The sequence below is a fragment of the Bos taurus genome, chromosome 8, assembly GCF_002263795.3.
Source record: "Bos taurus isolate L1 Dominette 01449 registration number 42190680 breed Hereford chromosome 8, ARS-UCD2.0, whole genome shotgun sequence".
Taxonomy (NCBI): Eukaryota; Metazoa; Chordata; class Mammalia; order Artiodactyla; family Bovidae; genus Bos; species Bos taurus.
In genome coordinates, this window is record NC_037335.1 from 39,821,434 (window position 1) to 39,843,408 (window position 21,975).

The 21,975-nt window shown below is 35.5% G+C and overlaps 2 protein-coding genes across 7 annotated transcripts in view; one reads left to right on the forward strand and one right to left on the reverse strand.

Moving 5' to 3' along the window:
• CDC37L1 (cell division cycle 37 like 1, HSP90 cochaperone) lies at positions 1–20,337 on the reverse strand. Of its 2 annotated transcripts, XM_005209963.5 has the most exons (7): positions 20,054–20,337; positions 15,876–16,157; positions 12,736–12,829; positions 10,020–10,135; positions 9,537–9,659; positions 5,356–5,520; positions 1–1,611 (listed from the first exon to the last, which is right to left on the reverse strand). In XM_005209963.5, the coding sequence occupies exons 1-7, from the start codon at positions 20,183–20,185 to the stop codon at positions 1,510–1,512; spliced, it is 1,014 nt and encodes a 337-aa protein (XP_005210020.1). In that variant the 5' UTR covers positions 20,186–20,337; the 3' UTR covers positions 1–1,509. The 2 variants fall into 2 exon arrangements, with proteins under 2 accessions (XP_005210020.1, NP_001092401.1); NM_001098931.1 differs by lacking the exon at positions 1–1,611 and having other exon boundaries at positions 5,323–5,520; positions 20,054–20,287.
• The window catches only part of SPATA6L (spermatogenesis associated 6 like), a 118,691-nt gene continuing 117,048 nt past the window's right edge, over positions 20,333–21,975 (forward strand). For 2 of the 5 annotated variants that reach the window (XM_059889225.1, XM_059889228.1), the window contains exons 1-2: positions 20,341–20,419; positions 21,354–21,404. The gene's annotated coding sequence lies outside the window, so the exon portion shown is untranslated. Of the gene's footprint in view, positions 20,420–21,353; positions 21,405–21,975 lie in introns of all 5 variants that reach the window. The other 3 variants (XM_024995920.2, XM_059889227.1, XM_059889226.1) reach the window with 3 other exon arrangements.

The window sequence follows — 21,975 nt, forward strand, 5'->3', positions numbered from 1 at the left end:
TAAATTAGTCGAACATTTTATTATAGAGTATATATTAAAAGCACAAAAACAAGTTTTATTCTGAAAACCAAGAAGATTGTGATGTTACATATGTATGATTCAATAACTCCAATCTGTTTCTATGAGTACTAACTGCCTTATCACCTCAGGTTAGTTTAAAACAAGGTGCAAATGAAGCCACCATCACAGATCTGATCACCATGGGGGTGGCTTCTCAAATTGAGACATGTAGTCCAAATCCCATTTAATCATCTTCTACATGTTTACTGCTAGTCCCAATGGGACTGAGCCACCAAAGACTACATCTGATACAAATCAAAGCTCATGTTCCTATAAGTCAGAAGGTTAATCCTCAAATAATAAGGACAGCATAATTAACATTGTCATCTCATTCCTAGTAAAATGAACCATCAAATATCCTGGCATATTTAAAGTGAATTATATATGTAAGTATTAAAGCTCAGAAGCATTCTATGGTAACTGAGCTAAAGAGAGGAATGACAAATGTAGTAAAAGCCATCATTACCAGTAAGGATCACCAAATTCTTAGAAATAAGTAGTTCGTGTCAAAAGATTTCTCTTGCCTTTTAAAAAAGTCTTTGGGCCACATTAGAGTAAAACAATAACTGTAACTTAAAAAATCAGATTATTTTTCCTATTTGTTCTTATAGGCCTTTAGTTCTTTTAAAACTTGCTCCCTGAGAGATCCCAGACTATGTCAAGAAATTAAGAGTGAACTTTAAGTTGGATCTTACTAAGAAAAAAAAAATGTTATGAGCTTTATCACCTTTTATATCACTATATAACCCTAATACTAAAATGTCAATAGGGTAAAATCAACTTCTAAGGGAAATACGTCTGAGAATACTTGGGGGTTAATTTAGTATCCATATAACATTGATACTGTAGTTAAGGATTTAACCGATGGTGCTGAAGAAACAAATGTAATATTATTTTAAGGGGAAAGACTGTTTTAATTTGTACTACCCAGCTTATTTAGTAAAGCAGATTACCAACTACTGATTTATTGCTTTTAATATGATGAAACACCAGATTTGACAGCTAAATTAGCAATAGGATACATTTTAATCTTTAATCATTTTTGTAGAGTAGGACATGTACATATCCATATAAAAAGACTGTAGCAGATGCCTCCTAGAATCAACCAGTTCTTGTAAACATTGCATTTGTGCAGATTTTCATACTTTGATTCCAAAATTGAGAACAGTAAGATTAAAGGCAAATTTAGTAGCCAAAAAACCCAAAAAAAGTCCAGTTTGACTTCTTGCAACATATGGTACCACTCCTCTCTTCAGAAAAAAATAAAACAAAAAAAAAAACCTAGCAGCACATAAAAAAAATTTTACAAAACGTTTCAGTACTCTGTTTTCCCTCCCATCAAAAACCAAACAAAAATAAAGTGCAGCACCCATAAAAGTGTCAAGAAAATAGCCAAGTTCTTCCTTTCTTGTAACAAAATAGTACTTGGCTTCAGCAGTCTTAACCAAATTATACAGTGTCCATCATTTTCGGTTCATCATCTTCTTTATGTACCACTGAGTTTAAACTGCAGAGAGCTGTGTTGATAGAATATTGAAGATAATCTGGATTCTGAAAAGTATAGAGAGGAAAGAATGGATGATCATCAGTTAGGTGTCAGTACATGAAACTGCATATTCAGTTTCACATTCTCTCTCTCTGCAGTATAGCAGAATAGAAAAAAAGTTGAAGTCAGACTTTGGTTGAAACCCAAGACGATAAAGAAAAAATAATAGATTACTACCACTTAATCCAAAGAGATGTGGCAAAGACAGAATGATATATATAAAAAAGAAATGTAATAAACACTACCTCTTCCCTCCATTTAAGAAAACTATAATTTTAATCATAAGGCTATATCTATGTGATTATATGTATATAGCTATTGACAATTTAAAAAATAAATGGCTTTAAGCCAGCAAGGTATTATGATGATTACTATCTAATTATAATAGTAAATATTAAAATTAAAAAAACACTAGAATAAGGTAAAAAACTATTTACTAAGTGAAAGTTATACCTTCAGAATCTATTTCGGTTTCTCAAAGGTTAAACTCAAGTGAGAAATCTTTTGAAAGAGACTTGTATTTAAAAAGTTGAAAACAAAAGAACAGTGTAATTTAGGTTTCATTTTTTTACACAGAAAAACTCAAAAATGTTCTAATTTTGAACATCTCTAAAACTAGGAACAGAAAACCTTATTCAATAAATTGAAAAATAAAACCACTATTAATAAAGCACCATGAATAGAGACATAAGCCCTTAAGACCCAGGACTTTAAGGAAATTCTTCCAATAATTCAATTTTGTCTACTCAGTTCTGAATATCTCCCAGCTATTTAGTTTTATCATGAATCACCTACTTTCATCTGTTTATTTAATATACATCAATGAGGAAAACAGTCCATACAGGGCATTAGATATCAGAACTCTCCATCCCAAAGGGAGGAAGTGTTCTCAATAATCTTTTTAATCTTTCTTCTTTTTTAAAGAATCTTTTTGATTCTTTTATTGTAGTAGTAAAAAAATGAACAAGAAGTTAGTTGGATTATTGTCAATAAGGTTTATGAAGGGATTGGCACAAATAACTGACTCAAGTCTGGTACATTAAAGTAACCTTGGACCTAAGTTCTAACCCTGACTCTCTCACTTAGTATAATGCCATCCTCAGAGAAAATAATTCATCAAAATTTAGTAACAGTAAAAGCTAGTATATAGGATAAGCCTTAGGTAACTCTTACTTACTTATCTGTTCAGGGGGCCTTGGTTCACTTCTCTCAAAATTAAGGATACTGGTATGTGGTCTATCTCATAAGATTGTTGTCAATTTAAAAAAAGAGATTAAAAGCTAAACTGTTATCCAAATTTAAGTTTTACAAAAATTATTAATAGATTGTTATCCCATTCTCCAAAGAGAGAGGCTGCTAAGACCTTTTCTGACCATCCAGGTCCAACAGAGCTTACAGTTACTCTCTATTAAGACTAGGTTCCAGTTTTTTTATGAGAGAATTTTGACTATTAGAAGTAGCTAAAGAGATTCTTTAAAATTCATCTACCCATCTCCTTAAGAACTGAAGGTGGCAGTGATGGTGGTTTCATGTCTGACTCTTGTGACCCCATGGGCCGTAGTCTGCCAGGCTCCTCTGTCCATGGGATTTCCTAGGCAAGAATACTGGAGCGGGTTGCCATTCCCTTCTCCAGGGGATCTTCCCAACCCAGGGATCAAACCTGCATCTTCTGAATTCCAGGTGGGTTCTTGACTGCTGAGCCACTAGTGAAGCCCTAAGAACTGAAGAGACTTAAAAAAACAAAAAGCACTCAATATACCTAACCTAATGTACACTTAAATCCCACTGCTGCTAAGTCACTTCAGTCGTGTCCGACTCTGTGCGACCCCATAGACGGCAGCCCACCAGGCTCCCCCGTCCATGGGATTCTCCAGGCAAGAACACTGGAGTGGGTTGCCATTTCCTTCTTCAGTACATGAAAGTGAAAGTGAAGTCGCTCAGTCATATCCGACTCTTGGCGACCCCATGGACTGGAGCCTACCAGGCTCCTCCGTCCATGGGATTTTCCAGGCAAGAGTACTGGAGTGGGGTGCCACTGCCTTCTCTGTAAATCCCACTGATTACCCCATATTCTCATCCAGTAACATTCTCCACACATTTATTATCTCAGAGACCAGTTCTTCCCAAGAGCACACAACTAAGCATCTTGTCATATTTCTAGTATATGATTCAACAACAGTTTATGATGTAGGTGAATGAGCAGTGGAGTAGGACAGAAATCCAGGATTAGAATAATAGCTCCATCACTTACTGTATTGACTTCAAGCAAGCTACTTAACCTACAAGAGCTTCACTTTATTCATCCATAAAATGAAATCAGTTTTTTTGAGATTAAATGAGATACCACATACAAGTGTTTTGTAATCTATAAATTGATATATAATAAAAATAAGTTGTTATTTTAAGCTCTTCTTCCAAATCTCCTCTCAGTTGACAACTTGATCCCTCAGGCTATTTTCCATCTTACCCTTCCCTCAAGCAGGTGACTGTGTTTCTGTGTCTCTAGCTGAAATCTTCTCTTTCCCCTCTTATGTTTAGAATCAGCAGCATCCTCAAAAGTCTTTTTTTCCTCTGCATTCATTATGTGACACCTTAGTTTTAGGAGATTTATATGTTGGACTTGACAGTGACTTAGTCATAAAATTTCTTAAAGACTGTGTTCCTGTTGGGCTATTTCTCACAGAACTGCAGAGAAAATCATCACTTTATTAAAACAGCATTAAGAGGTAATCTGGGGACAAACTGAGGGAGAATATCGCTTACATGTCTAAGGGGTAACATGACTAATTATTTAAAAATCAGATTTTCTTTCTCATTCTTGAGAATTATATTTTTGGCTGAGTTAAATATGATCAATTGCTTTCCTTAAATTGTCTCTTTGGCCTACAAATAACTGGACTAGTGAAATTATAGCTATAAAGTCAAGGCATTGAAAATCTCAATTCCTACAACTCTTTGAGAATTAAAAATAAATACAGGTCTCTCTTCATACTGTCTTCTGAGTGAGACTTCCCTTTCACTATGTAGGCAACAGGCTAGAATGCTAAAGCTGGTCTGAAAATGAGATATGACTGGTTCAATTTAAATGCTACTAAAACCAAAATGGGCAGTAACTTCCTAGTGATAACTTAAAATTGTAATTCTAAGTAGAATCAGGCAGACCCAGTGGTCCAACTTCCTCTTTTTAACATAAATTCTTTCATGCTAGTGAGATAATTTTATGTTAATCTAATCGCAGACTTCTAAGATGCTTAAACAGTTGGCCAATATTACCAGAAACAACAGTTCAGTGTAAGTTACATTAATTTGTACTAAAATTTGTCTGGTAGGCAACACCAACATTTAAAAAGATAATACTAATAAACTCATGCAATAAATCACCTCAGTTGCTACTTGGGTATATGCTTGGAGCTAATCCATCTTCAATTCTTAATAGTTCTACTCAAGATGGGATATTGGAGTCATCTTAAGAAGTTTATGACTTAGATGATCAATAGGTAACATGTGCCCTTAAGAATGCTTAGATAGTCCTCATCTCTTCTATATTTAAAGGAGTAGAATTTGGTGTCTCTCTAAAATACCTAAGTGATGGATAAAACTTAATGCCAAAACATGGCATGAGATGAAACTCGGAGTTCTCTTTTGAGGCAAGAATATTTAAAATGACCACACATACAAGAAGAAACAGAAGTCCAAAAGAACAAATATTATGTGAATACATTTATAAAATATTTACTTTTTCAACTTACCTGTGGTAAGGACTCTAATAAACCTATAGATCCAACACCAGAATGGGGAACATGATTCTGAACTGTCACAGGCTGAAAATTTGGTGATTGAGAATAAAGTCTGACTCTTGACTTGAAAGCTTCAAGTTCATTTTTGAATGCTTCAAAATAACCTTCCTCCTCTGCCTTGAAAAAACAAACAAACAAAAAGACTGATTTTCAAGATTTCCAGACCACACAGTAAACTCTAACAAAGCATATACCAAGCCTGAAGTGGAAGAAGTAAAGATGAGGTGAACAGTTTAAATGTAGAAACCACCAAGATCTGTCAAATTTCTGAAAACTGCCTGTTTTATATGAATATTATAGATTGGTCTGTTTCATTTCCCTCTGCTTCAGCAAAATAAAACAAACTAATAAGAAAAAACCCTTCTTCACACATACACACAAATGTAATGAAAGAAAGTAGGCTTCCTCTGTATTTCTCTTGATTTATCTGTATTCTTGATAGGATCCAAAACAGTCCTCATTTAATCGCTCACAGTCTTCTCTTCTCGTCCCACTGCCAAGCAACAGCCAAGGGATATTCTTTAAACCTTCTAATTCTCTGTCAGTTAATGCAGAAACACTTACTACCTGTTGTTAGTAATTCTCTGACCCTAAAATCTCTCTTTGTTAAAAGCTGAAAACCAATTAAAGTCAACATTTAACTTTGGTATGAAAATATCTTACTGTTTTAGTTACGCAAGTACCTTCTTTTCAAGATTATGGGAAAAAAAAGTATAGTGAGTTATGTTGAGGGAGGGGAAATCTCTCCATAATGTATATAATATAAAGAAAATTCTTAATGCAAAATATCCTTTTGGCAGTAGCCTCCATTTATAAATATTTCCTTTGCAGGTTAAAAAAATGACACAGAGCACATCCTACACAATAGACCATAGGTTTTAAGTTCAAGTGGTGGACAAGATTTTGTCAAAGTCTCATTCCTGAATTATCACGGTCCATTTGTCTGCAGTGTGATTTTTCTCTTTAATGTAGTTTAGGTTGTGTAACTCCATTAAAACCTACGGATTAGCTATTAGCATCAATATCTATACAAATAATACACACAATGTTCTGTGCTGCTATTCTGTATTTTTTAAAATGAATTTAGAAGTCATTTCTTTATAACACTTCACTTTATAGTCAATGGTACTTAGGGAGACACATGCAATGTTAGCCTTCATATCCAAAAGTAATCCTTCTGAAATGGTTATGAAACAAACCATTAAAGGAATCAAGTGACACAACTGCTGACCTTACTGCATGCCTAAACCCTAGGTATTTAGATCTAGAGAGACCTGATTGATTTTCGTTTTATTAAGCAACCTATGGGTCACTTGCTCAATTTCTCTATGCTAACTTCCTCATTTGTAAAAAAAAAAAAAAGTAATTATCCTTATAAAATGTTATGAATGTTTAATGAGTTAATCCATGTGAAGTGCTTAGAATACCTTTCACAAAGCAAATAGTTCATGAAAGTTATTCCTTAATTAAAAAAAAATATTAAGAACAAAATGTTAACATCTGTGGCTTCAGAGTTGTTCAGTTCTATTTTGTAGATGGTAACGATAACCCTGTATACGAGACAGCAAAAGAGACACTGATGTATAGAACAGTCTTATGGACTCTGTGGGAGAGGGAGAGGGTGGGAAGATTTGGGAGAATGGCATTGAAACATGTGAAATGTCATGTATGAAACGAGATGCCAGTCCAGGTTCGATGCACGATGCTGGATGCTTGGGGCTGGTGCACTGGGACAACCCAGGGGGATGGTGTGGGGAGGGAGGAGGGAGGAGGGTTCAGGATGGGGAACACATGTATACTAATTAAATAATTTTCTATTAAAGAAAAAAAAAAAAAAAAAAACTCTGAAGTGTCAGATTTAAGAATAAAATATTCTCTATTATCAAAGTATTATAAATGTCAAAAAATACATATTTTATGACTATGTTCCATTATGCTATTAAACACTAGTTCAAACATATCCTTTAAGATGAAAAAGAAACTTTTTTTTTTTACTGCCTGTGTGTCAAAATTTAAAACAGTCATCAGAAGCCTAAAATACCAACTCAATCATTTACTCATTAAAACTACTGTTTTGGGAAATTTTCCTATTTTAACAGTAGAAGTGGAAGGTACAACTTCTGCCACATTAAAAAATTTTTATAATTTAAAAATACAATGTTTTTCTCTATTTATAAAAGGAAATGTGTTCATTGTAGTATATGAAAAAGAAAATGGAAACCATTTGTAATTCTACCACTCAAGCCTAATCAAAATTAAACTTCTGGTACATTTTCTTCTAACTTCTAATTGTGTATGCTAAAATGTATCAAATATGCAAAAAATCACGTAAAATATGTATGTACAACTTACAGGGCAAAAATCCTACTACATACCCACAAAAATTAGGAAACAGATCAATACTAGTATTTTAGAGATCAGTTTCAATAATGAGCATTTCATCTCTCTGAGGTTACAACTGTGACTTGTCATCACTCCTTTGTCTCTTCAAGTTTACAGCTTATTTATATATCCCTCAACAATATATTTACTTAGTTCTGCTTGTTCAAATATAAAATACTTTAAAAATAATAGCAGATATTTCATTCTGAGACTTGTTTTTTTCAGTTTCTTGTTTTTTTACCCATGCCAATGCTGATTAGTATATTACTAAATGAATATACCACAATTTATTCATTCTACTGTTAACAGATACTTGGGTTGTTCCCAGACTTCTTGCTATTATGAACACTTCTATGAAGCACATACATAGGAGTTTTTCTAGGCCATCAATTCTCAAACTTTATGGTCTCAGGACTGCTTCATGCTCTTGAAAATTGTTGAGGAACCTAAAGAGCTCCTGTTTATGTGGGCTGTATCTATTAATAATTACGTTAGAAATTAAACTGAGGAATTTAAATATTAACTGAAATATACTAACAAACTCATTACATGTTAACATTTTAAACATATAACATATATATATATCTTTAAACTATATTTCCAAAACAAACAATTTAGTGAAAAGTCTGGGCTTAAAAGAAGATAGCTGTACTCATACATCTGCTTCTGTATCAGTCCAAGCTGTACACTCATGCAAGAAAGAGAGTGAAAATGACAAATAACATCTTAGTATTATTATAAAAATAATTTTGACTCAGGGCCTCTGGAAAGGGTCTTGAAGACCCTTGACTATCCTTGGACATGTTGAGAAATTTTTTTTGAGGGTATGTTATCTAGGAGAATTTCTGGCTGTTGGTACTTGCCTTGTTCAATTTTACAAGAAAATCTTCCAAAGTGGTTACACCAATTTAGACTCCTATAGCGGAGAAGGCAATGGCACCCCACTCCAGTACTCTTGCCTGGAAAATCCCATGGACGGAGGAGCCTGGTAGGCTGCAGTCCATGGGGTCACTAAGAGTCGGGCACAACTGAGCGACTTCACTTTCACTTTTCACTTTCATGCATTGGAGAAGGAAATGGCAACCCACTCCAGTGTTCTTGCCTGGAGAATCCCATGGACAGGGGAGCCTGGTGGGCTGCTGTCTATGGGGTTGCACAGAGTTGGACACAACTAAGGCGACTTAGCAGCAGCAGCAGCAGGCAGTTAATATGAATTACTATTGCTCTACTTCTTGTACAACTTTTAAATCATTACTAATTGATTGAGTATGAAATGTTGATCTTTCTAAACATATCTATTTTTCTTTAATATAGCTGACATCCTATATATATAAATGTGTTGTGTCTTTTCACTTTATAGCAAAGCATTTTCTCAGATTAAAAATACTTCATGTAATTTTCATATAATCTTGAAAGCTGCATAATATTCTTTGAACTACAGGTTTTTTATTTTCTCAAACCATTCCTCTAATTTTCCTGTATACATTCATGTAAACGGGTCTCAAGTTCACATAATGCTATATAGTACAGCCTCTTATAATCTAAATTAGCATAAAAACAGCAATATAATTTTTCTTTTCATTATAAAATCTACAGAATCTAGCCTGTGGCATCCTGGTTGGATGGCCTCCTTTGATGTGTACGGACAAAAAGACATTTCAGCTAAACCCTAACTTTCCCATTTAATAATACCAAACAGCAATTATCCTTCAATAAAAAAAATAAAATAATAATACCAAATAGCTACTTACTTTGGCTTTCTGGAAAAATAAGCGAAAACATCCTCTTGGATCCACATTACAGTTTTTGGCCATTTCCATAATAAACTGCATTACAACTGCTTGATGTGCTATTTGTTCCATTAGAGCCCCTTTCTGAAAATAAACATATTAAAATTATAAGGAATATACTTAATATTGTGATCACTATTTGGATTTTTAAAACATGAGTTTTTAATAGGTTAAAAAGGAAAAAGGTTTATAGTATATGGGAACAAGAGAGATGAGGGGACAGGAAGGTAGGGAAAGCACATTGGAAAAAAGTTTCCCTATGCTAACTGAAATAACTAAAAAAAAGATGCCAACAGTAAGCTCAAGCAGATCTTGAAAACAAAACAAAATTGGAATTCCATTTAATGACATTCCTGCTTACGTTTAAAGTAATGGGAAAAACAAAAACAAAAAGCAAATCAGCATTCCACTAAGGTTCTCAGAAATTCAAGTTTCACATGATACCTGTTCAGCTTCTAGATGAAAACACCATAAAATAAGATATTTAGCAGTTTCTTCACATACAAGGTATGGATGGTCAGACAAAAATCTCTGACTATCATCCCATCGACTTAACATACCTGTAAAACAAGAATTAAGCCATGAATGTCAAATACTTTCCTCCTGTAAGCAAAGAAATGGTATTTTAAAATGATCCTCTTTACCATTTTCTCTAATACCATTTCTCGTATTACCATAGAAATGTTATGGTAAAAGAGCAAATGAAGATAGATAATAAGGCAACACCAGCATATTGGAAATAGCTTTTAGAATTCACAGTAAATTTTATTTCAAATAATTTGTCAGGATAAAGTAGAGTGATTGGTTTAAAGCTATAAAAGCCCTGTATCTAGGGAAAGCCCAAAGTCCCAGGCAAATAGACATGTCTGGTCGGTCATTCTAGGCTCAAGTTAAGTACAGATAATTTCAGGAGATTCAGTATTATTTATTCATAGACTATAAATTTTTCTTTTGGAAAGATGGAAAAGAAAGCAAAACCTTTCTTTTCAAACCTTTACTTTTCAAAAGTAAACTACACTGAGCCAACAAAGACTTAGATTTAGAAAAATTACATTTTCTCTAATTTACTAAAATATGTCTGATATAGTAAAATACTGCATGCAAAACCAATCCAGTCAGTGTTATAAAAGTAAATATAGTTTAACCATTTTAGTTATGTTAACCATCTAATCATGATCACTGTTTAGACACAGAAAATAAACTCTTTTTAAAGTTGGTTAAGTATATTTGGAAATGCTGCCATTTTGCTTCAAAATACCAAACTAATCCAAATGCTACTAAAGGTGTACCGTCATCTTTACCCAAATTAGTAAGAAATTTGGTCAAAAAGTTGATACCACTCAAGTAATCACAGAACCAGCAAAGTGCTGAGCTTTATTTAGACTCATCCAACCAAGAATGTTATCCGAGAATCATCATAGAAATTTTACAAGGCTACCTCAATAGTTCAGCAATAAATCCTTTCTCTAGACACAAAATGAACTTCTGTATGTTAAAGTTCCACATCAGAACATAAGTAAAAACAAAACTGAGGACAAATGTCTTACTGAGAAATACACAGTAACACAAGGAAATCAATTAAAAATAAATGATTTTTTCCTCATTAAAAAAATTGGAAAATAGCATTTTAGCATTTTCTCATAGAGTTTTACAAGCTTTATAGATATTTCCCCAACACTTTGGATACAGTGACTAGGTCATTTTAAATTCTGAGAAACATAATGATTATTTAAGTGACTTTAAACTTCTTCTCAAACTAAAGTTAAAGAATTTAATAACTTCTAGGGGTCAGATGTAAAGAAAGTACAATCCTTATTTCTTATACCTGATGTCATAAAATAAATCCTACACAGCAATTTTGCCTTAGCTTTGTTACACTTCTGAAGAGGGACTACTTTCAACTCTATCAACTATTCAGAGAGATCACTGCTTCTCCTGTTTACTTCTCCATGGCAGCACTGTGACTTACTCAGGCACAAAATTCCTATCCATTTTGGTCTCTTTTAAAGGAAAGAGAATATATGAAAGGGTTAGTGACACTTGTAAGGGCTGTGAAAAAGGGTGTCACTAAATGTTAAAGATTTTAAACTACCTATTTAATAATGGAGACAAAATCAACTCTTGAGGATGACCATAGTTTTTCTATTTGTTTCTATAATAAATAATGCTGGAATGATAATATGTGCAAAAATAAACTTTACTTCTTCAGAAACTATTCTTGAATTAAACAGAGTAACAAGCTTATTTCATTTTTTAAAATAGTATGAGAAAAATTAATGTATGAGTAAACTACAAAAAAGAAAAACAAAAACTATAGTAGTATCCATTATACTGACATAAGGATGAATGATATTCTAAATACTTTGGGAGAAAAACACCAATAGAAAAAAGTCTCAAAATGTCACTTAAAAAGCTTAACATATATTTACTAAATTGACACATTATACTCCCCAGTAGCATTTTCACTCCAGCAGTATTGTCACTGCTTATAATTCTTAGGACATATCACACTACTTCCCGACTCTGGCTTCGTACATGCTGTGGCTGCTGCCTTGCCTCCCTTTATCTACAGGAAAGCTCCTATATGGTCCTCAAAATCTAACTCAGATGTTCCCTCCTCTGAGAAGTCTTTACTTTCATCAATCCCAATCCTATCGTTTTTCTCCAATAGAGAAAACTATTTTTCAGTTCTTTGTATATGTATTTCTCTTACTTATTATAGACTGTATTCTTTTAACTTGTTATTTATCTGAATAACAGTTGAAGGATCTGCATGAATTGTACAGCATCATATCCAAAATCTGAAAAATGTAATCTTACAACCGTAAGATAATAAGATACCAAGAAAGCAAAGATAAAAAAAGACAAAAGCAGTGACTAGTTGGGACATGCAGAATCTAGGTAGTAAAAACAAAAAACAAAAACGACAACCAGGTCTTAGAGGGTAGCATTATATAAACAGGTTGAATTTTGCTTTTTTTCACAATTCAGTTTACTCTGTCACTCTATTTTTTTATGTATAGCTCTAAAACAAGCCATAGAACTGTGCCAGAAGTAGCTATACAACTGGAGTTTGTCTCTATTTTATAAATTCACTTTCTGTACATATATTTAGAATATCAAACATTACAAAAGAAGGAAACTCAAGTAGTAGACTTACCAAAATGTCTAATTTTCTGTTCATGTTTCTGCATAAATGATTTTGATTTATCTTCATCTTCTGTTTCTTTTCTTTTATCTTGATTAATAAAACTCTAAGAAAAAATTTTGAAGTTAAAATTGAATATATTTTAAAATCTAATATATTCTAATTGGATCTTCTTTCTCAGGTATTGAATGCCCAGCAATCCTTCTTATAGACATTATAAAAAGGTGATACAATAAAATGATATTGTTTCATTAAATTCATCTGTAGAACTATTTTAGAAATCACAGAGAAAAACAAATGAATTAACTTTTTTGTAAAACCAAATATGCCTATCAAAGGCAGGTATAGAAAGATCCTTTACATGCATAATTTATTTTTGCATTATTCATTTCCATTAAATATTTGCAACTCTAGTCTAATCTTTGGAGTTCTTGCTGGAAACAAACTCAGAAATTCAAAGATTAGAGATTATATTTACTACAAAATTTTTGATTAACACATAAACCTAAAATAGACCTTTGTTATAAACTTTTCTTAGGAGAGGTAAACAGTTTGATTCTGAAATCACGTATAAATTTCTATTAAGGAAGTGCTTATTTTCAGTTAAAGTCATAAAACAGAACAAGATGAAGTTTTTATTTGGCCACAAAAACTGGCAAAAAGTTTCTCAGAACATTATGTGATCACATTTAAACCTTGAGATCATCACTGCCAAAAATGGAAATCAAAAACTAGCTCTCTGCCAGTTTATAGTCAGGAAACACATTAAGTTTATATATTTCAAAATAAAAGCATTTTTTTTCCTCTTTGTATATCCTGCCATCTAGACCAGCAACTGTCCAACAGAAATACAATCCAAGTCACAACTGTAAAGTTTTCTATCAGCCATATTAAAAAAAGATGAAATAAGGTATCTATTTAACCCAACATATTATTTCAACATATAAACAATATAAAAATTATTAATGAAATATTTTACTTTTTTGGTACTAAGTCATCGGAATCTGGTGTGTATTTTACACTTACAGCACATCTCAGTTTGGACTAGCTACATTTCAAGTGTTCAACAACACATATGGCTAGCAGCTATCAAGCTGTCAGACAGCGAGGATCTAGACCTGTCCTCTCAAATCTCAAGCTCCCCAACAAAATGAATGCATGATTTTCAGCAAATGATTGGAACATAATAATAGTCCTAATTAATTCTGGTATAAATGTAGGCTACATGAGAATCTAACTTAAGAAAAAAAATAATTAAAAGCAGAAACAAAAATATTTTCTTTGTGACCACTGTGTTAAGAGACAATAACTGTATAAACAAAAGAACACTGTTTTGACCATTCCCTCTATTATAAAAAATCATTTTAAATAGTTTTGGAGTATAAATGCAAAACATAAAGTAACACTTAAGAAGGCAAAACCATAGAACAATATACACAGAGATAGTGAATCATTCTGTTAAAGAATGATTCTATTGAGGGGAAAGAAAAATATATAATTTGGTACAAGCACAGAAGGTCTAGAAAGATATGACTCATTGTTAACAGCGGTTATCTCTGGAAAATGGGAAATGAAGGAAGCCTTTCAACTCTTATTTTACAGGCCTATGTTGTTTTTTTTTTTACAAGAAGCATGTTATACTCTTATAATTTACCTTCACTACAGAGTAAAGTACTGATAAGGCTAGTAGTACAGGACATTTACCTATGTGTATTACTTATTGCTGCAGCAGGACTAGAGCTAGTCCAGAGGAAAGAAATTAAAGAAGCCTGGGGAAGAAGGGGCTTTTAGAGTGGATGCCAGAGCAGAAACAAGTAGTGTTACACACTACGTCTAGAGAATAATGAAGGTTAAAGATAAAATGAATGTGGACTTAGACAAGAATGAGCAGTCTACACCTGAGGCTTGAGAGTTTAGTACAAACAGAAAGAAGTACTACTTTACACATTTAGATGAAAATGACTATTTCATTGCCCACTTCTTTTTCAGATACAAAAGTCAAAGAATAAGGTCTGTGTAATCAGTGAGAAACATAAGACTGCTCTTAATAAACTACTGCTCCTGCTAAGTCACTTCAGTAGTGTCCAACTCTGTGCGACCCCATAGACGGCAGCCCACCAGGCTCCCCCGTCCCTGGGATTCTCCAGGCAAGAACACTGGAGTGGGTTGCCATTTCCTTCTCCAATGCATGAAAGTGAAAAGTGAAAGTGAAGTCGCTCAGTCGTGTCCGACTCTTCAAGACCCCATGGACTGCAGCCTACCAGGCTCCTCCGTCCGTGGGATTTTCCAGGCAAGAGTACTGGAGTGGGGTGCCATTGCCTTCTCCTAATAAACTACTAACTTGGCATAAATATTTTACTACTCCTTTCAGCAGTAATGCCTGTAACACTAAGTCCAGATTACTATCTGAGGGTTACTAAATACATACTGGTAAGTAACAGTGAGAAACTTTGTTTTACTTGATAAAACCAATAACTACATTAGAGTTGGGCTTTCCAGGTGGCTCAGTGGTAAAGAATCTGCCTGCCAAGAAAGAGACATGGGTTTTATCCTTTGGTCAGGAAGAACACGTGGAGAAGGAAATGGTAACCCACTCCAGTATTCTTGCCTGGAAAAACCCATGGACAGAGGAGCCCGGCGAGTTACAGTCCATAGGACCACAAAAGAGCTGGACACGACTTAGCGACTACACAACAAAAAAATTGAAAGCAAGCTGATAAGCACAGCAACATCAGAAATCTCTGGTAACATATGAGCTTTACCACATGCCAGGCCGCGTGCTACCTGCTTCTATGATGTTACCTTGCTTAATCTTTATACCTGCTCTTTATATTTGAGGAAACTGAGGCTTAGGGAAGTGATCTGCCCAAGGTTACAATGCCAGGCTGTGACAAAGTTGACATTTGAGACAGTCTGACTCTAGAACCCACATTTATATTCAGTGTGCTATGCTGCAGCCACATAATTGGATTAAGGACTACCAACATTAGACACTACTTGGGATACATGTTTCTATAACGATCACTTTTCCTCAACTGTCAAAATTGAATACTGTTTACAGGATTCTGTTGCTTGTTATCATATATGCACAACTGGTTTGCAAAAACATTTAAGGCTTTCCTTATTTCAGTAGGCCCAATAAAAGATAATACCTTATTAAAAACATCCTTGCTAATGGCATCCATGTTCCACAGACACATTCTCTCTCTTTGTACTAGAGCCTCTTCTTTCTGCCGCCATTCTTCTTCCCGTTGCCTCAGTTCTGATATTGCTGTTTGTGCTTTGGCATGTTCCTGATCCAAGGACTCAGAGTTATGCAGTGCTAAGCTACCAAGTTTCTGCTGAGCTTCAGCAAGATTCCATTTACACGCCACAGAGCTCTTCACAAACTCTTTCTGCTTCTGGCAAGCCATTTCGATTCCATGGCTATACATCTGGATAAAAAACAGTATTTTTAAGAAATGAAGAAGGCAACAGAACAGGTATGCTTATGGAGAACAGTTCAATTTTCTATCAGTCAAGGATTTCTGTACAATGTTTTTGGCATATAGGTATCCAGCCTTCTGTGTCTGCAGTTACAATTTTATATTACAAGTCTTGTTTCATCACCTAGACTCTAAGCTTCTTCGTTAATCTGTGTCTCTCCCTGGACAACTAACAGCAACAAAAAGCCTGGCAACTAGCACAGTGTCCTGCATACAGCAGGGCCTCAACAAACATTTGATTCATAGCCTTTATAATCCTGGAACAAAATAATGAGAACAAAAGTTTAAATATAGTTCATCATCTTATCATTCAACATACTGAAAACCAGACCTTTAGAGTTTTGCTCTCCAAGTTCTTCACTGCAAAGAATTGCTTATTTAGAAGTAATCACTTCTTGGTTTTTATTTTCTTTCTGTATTACCCCAATCCTTGGTAATCTGAGAAGTTCTTATTGGAAATTTCTATTTATAACTGACTATATCAAATACATAACCTTTAACTTAATCCTAATAAAAATAGGCTATTTTTTTAATTAAAAAGAAAAAAAGTCACTAGGTCCACCCTGGTGATTCTGTTCTGCTCAGATGCAAAGTACTTAGTTTTAACAATTATTCAACCTCCACATGTAAAGCACCAAGACGGATATTTAATTCCTTCTAATCCTCGGCTCCATAGAACAAAAGCTAAAGGCACATTCTTCATGATTTCTTAGCCAAAATGTAGACCAATTTCAAGGTAGGTATTCAGAATAATACTCCAATCTATTCCCTTACCTGCATCACTATTCAAGCCCTTATAATTTCTCACTTTCATTATATAAGTATAGCCTTTCTAATCTCAAGCCATTCTCTACTAGACTTGGCGTGATCTCTCCAATAAAAATGATAATTTTACTTATTCACAGAGTCTTGAGAACTTTTAAAGTGCAAACTTTGTAGCATGGCATGGTGCCTCATGATCTCACTTCCTATTATCTCTCTCAACTCAGCTGTAGTTACTCTTCTACTCCTTTGCTTATTCTTTCCTTCTCACCCCCACCACTTCAATGTGGCACTCCACCATCCCTAAACTCCCATCTCTATCCTAGATTCTAGCATCATTTCCCCTCCCTCTTATCCTGTCCCTCTCCACCAAAGTTATGCATACTTCTTTATGCATTTGAGTGCTTTCACACAATATTGTGCTTATTTACTCAACTATAAGCTTCTTGAGGGGTTAGAATTCAATAAATCTTAGATGAATAAATGACTCCTGAGTTCTTGGAACAGACTAGTGGTGGTAAGGAATTCTAAGGCAAGTAGCATGCAAGGTTCCTCCTTCCTGGCTGAGTCTTCAGGCAAACTTAGACTTATTGGGCAAATGTGGACACTTGGTATTCAAATGTTTTAGTTACTCATTTACACATGGTCCTAGTCAACCAAGTATTTATTTTCACTTTTTGTTATTCTAAAATAGGATTAAGAATAATTGTCGATGCTTAAGAAGGAACTAGGAAGAGGAGACAAATGAACCTGTTAAATTTATTTTGTAAAAAAAGACAAATACTAACAAAGATGAGGACAAATGGAAATATCTTGCATGGTCAAATTATCCAAGAGCAAATTCTCAAATCATTTCTCAAGTCAAACATAGAAATCTTATTTCCAAATTCTAAAACTGATTAATGTTTAAATTCTTCTCCAAAGACTATGTTTGGGCATTTGAGTTAACTATCCCACATGTATTGAGATGATTGATTATATTTAATAAACACAGATTTGAAAAAGGAACTGTTAGCATTAAGGCCTACTAATATAACTTGACATAAAAAAATTTCCAAACAGGATCTCTAAGTTCCAAATTGCATTTAATTGGATCTCAGAACTATACATATGACATAAAGATGTCTAGGTTCCCTATATTAGGTAAAATTACACCAAGGCTGTTTTTATAGAGATTATAAAATGTTTATAAATGAAATTAAACATTTTATTCTAAATATTCCAAAAAGAAAAACTTAAGTCGTAATACTTAAAGCCAGCAAGACAAATAAGTAGGTTTGTTGTAAACACATGAACTAATTTAGGATTAGAAATCATTCTGTAAATTTTAGCACCAAAGTTAGTTTCAGCCAAATAAAGTTTTACATCATAGGATGGGCAGTGCAGTAGGTGGGAAAAAAAACTGTACCAGGTTCCAGAAGTGGGTTCTAAACCAGGATGTGGCAGGATCTAATTCTGCCACTGACTAGCTACATGGTCTCAGATCAGATCAGATCAGTCGCTCAGTCGTGTCCGACTCTTTGCGACTCCATGAATCACAGCACGCCAGGCCTCCCTGTCCATCACCAACTCCTGGAGTTCACTGAGACTCATGTCCATCGAGTCAGTGATGCCATCCAGTCTCAAGGAAATCACTTTTAATGAAGGAGATAAGCCTAATCATTTCTAAAATTCTTGTCAGCTATATAAGGTGATAAATTAATACACAGCTATTTTTAGAATTTGGTTTCTTTTAGGTTACTCTTTAGATTCAACCACTATGCAATGAAATTGAGACCTTTCTATTCTCTCTTTAAGCCTTCAAAATTGACAATGGCAGCTGCTGTTCATTCTTTGTCTCTAGCTTTGTACCACATTCATCACATGCTTATATAACATATTTTGTATATAAAGATGACTACCAGCGATCCATTATTAGTGAGTGACTATCGACTTATCAACTGTCATTCTGTCCTCCTAAAAAATGTCTTGTACTTTCCCAGTGACTGGCTGGATGAAGAACAGTCTGTGGTTATGAAACAGCATTTTTCTCTTTGCAGCCAACTAACCCTGTGAGCTGGGCTTAAGAGCAACAACCCTACACTTACTGGAAAACAATTTAAATCACTCATTCTCATTAACAGCAAGATAAGTCTAGAGAAAAACTATTAACTCAGTTAAGCCTTCAGGGATCCCATTTTGTAAGAAGGCTAGAAGGCAGATACCTAAACTCCATTTTATTTCACTTGTTAGTGTGTAGTCAGTGATCCTGAAATATACTCCGAAAACAGGTTACGAGAAACACCAGGACTAAGTGATATGAGCACTATATAAGCACTCCCTAAGGTGGGACCCAGAAAATCCTAAGTGGTAGTATATCATTTCTGGATAAGTTTCAGAGGAAAAAAGGCTTGGCTGAAAACCACAGGAAGCGGCAGGAATCTGAGGAAAAAGTCTGAAGGAAAAGGCAAACGCGTGCCTATGTTTTTAACTGAAAAATGGTATGAAGCAAAACTAAAATCATAAACCTAAGGGGGAAATGGTCACGCGGAATGGCCGAGATTTACGCCAGCATCAAAAGCAAGGTTTACAGAATTTGCTAAGACGTCAAAAGTCAGTAAAATAAATTGGACCTAATGTCTTTAGTCAGGGGCTCAGAGAATTATTGAAATACAACCATTCACTGTTCCCATCAACTGTGCACAAATATTAGAACCTTCAAGAGAATAAAGTGCTCGGATAAGAGCAGGCACAAGAGGACAAAGGGTCAACATTATAGACTGAGGGGTCTTAAATCTGGGTGCCATCAGAAGAGGGGTGGGGGAGAGGAACTTCTTCAAGGGTGAGAAATTAGCCAAGGTGAAAAAGGTGTGTATGGAGGTGGAGGTTGGGAATATATGGCCAGCTCCTCTTCGAAGAGCTCAGTAGATGTTACAAAGCGATGGGATGACATCAGGCCCCCGACGCCCGGGGTCGGGGGTGGGTAAAAGGGGGAGGTGGGGGCTCAAAACAGGGTCGCAGAGACAGCGATCTCTGGGGGCCTGGTGACGACACCTCCCATTCCCCCCACCCCCTACCCCGCAGAATACGGGCTCCCTTCTCACCTGGGTGCCGCCTCCCGGCAGCTGCGGGCAGCGGGGAGAACCAGGGGACAAGTCCAAGTCACTCTCTTCCTCAGCCTCGCCCTCTGCCCGAGGGAGGCTCCAAGGTCCTGGCGGCGGCCACGGCTGCTCCATGTCCGGCTGCCCGCGGCTTTATAACCCCCACAGCCAACGGACCTGGCGCGAGTAGAACCCGCTGCGCCGAGCCAGCAGCCCCAGCCGGCTGGGGCCGTTACCCAGAATCCCTCTGCTAGCCCCGACGCCGACGTACGTGCCGCGTTAGTCCCGGCCGCGCAGCTGGCGGACGGCGGAAAAAGACGGACTCCGCTTTGTACATCACTTCCGGATTGGAAGGCGGGGCCGCGGGAGGTGGGTCCCGGGGCTTAGAAGTAGGGGTTGGGTTTGGACTGCTCACTAGTTTAAAACTTCTTTTTATGAATCCTTTCCGCGGTACTGATTTACCCTCCCTGGCTCTGAGGGTCATGTCGTATTAAATACTGGTTATCTGGAGTTTCTTACGCAGTAAACAGTGGGTCCTAGAAGTCCATAGAGAGTATTGTTTAAAACCTGCAACTCATTCCCATACTCATTAAGGATATGTAAACCAGTGTCTGAAGCCGGGTTGGCCGTAAGGGGCGGTTGAAGGGAAGAAAATTTTGAAAACCAGCCAATTTTCCTCTCATTTCGAGTTACAAGCAACGAGGATTCTGCGAAGCTTGGCAGGGAGGAGGAGTATGCCAAAGATAAAATACTGAGGGGCTTAAAAAATACCGCTAATAATGAGTACCACTAATAACGAATGTGTAGAGAGGGATTCGTTTTATTTCTAGATTCCGTTTAATCGTAAAGCTTTGTGCTCCCATTATCCCCTTTTTTGAGGCATGGGTCCCCTTAGACCCTGCATGCCTAAGGTCACAATTAAATTTTAAGGGGAAGAGGTGGGGTCACCTCAGCATATATTACTTGAAAAACTTTTGCGGGTTTAACAATCAAGCATTGTTGTCCTACTTAATAATAATTAGAGACCCCCAAAATAATTGAAGACCCAAATAAAAATAACCAGACGCCATGTTTTCAATCTTTTGAAGTTTGTTAACACTGGATGTAGACAAGATGTGAGGAAATGTTAGAATATCACGTGTGTAACCTTTCTGAGGGGTAATTTGACAGTATCAGAGGTTTAAATGCTTTGATTTGGCAGTTTAATTACCGGGAAACTATCCAACAATTATTTTTGTACCAGTAACCAGTGATATATCCACAAAGGTGTTTATTATAGCTTTTTTCTTTTTTTGGTGGCAAGGAACAAAAGGAAGTATATATAAATGTGCTGGTATAGAAATAGCTCCAAAATGTGAGTACAAAAGGCAACTTTCTTAGATGTATATAGCTATACGTATCTGTCAAGACACAATAATTCAGTTTGTGTAAAAACAATTTGTGTGTACACGTGTGATAGAAAGTTCCTAGAGGATAAACAAGAGTTATTAATGATTACTCCTGGTGGGTAGGGGTGGGGAGGAAAGTTTCTGAGAATCTTTACTTTTTAAAAAAAAGTTAAAAAATTTTGGCAGGGCCAAAATATTGCTTCAGCAATATGTGGGATCTTAGTTCTCAGACCAAGGATCTCACCTGGGGAAACTTGCCTTAGGAGTTTTATCCAGTGGACTGCCAAGGAAGTCACTGAGCATCTTTACTTTCTACTTTTAGCTTTCCTGTACTATGCTGCTCCAGTATTTTCCAATGAATATATGTTATACCTTAATAATTACGAATGAAAGTTGAGGAGCACTGTGACTAAACCTTTCGAGTTTAGGAGTGAACGCCTAGGAAAAAACATTATAGCACCTAAAGTATAAAGGGAGAGAAGAAAACATCTTCACTCACTTGTGACTTTTTATTACTGGAAAAACTTTCAGTGACTT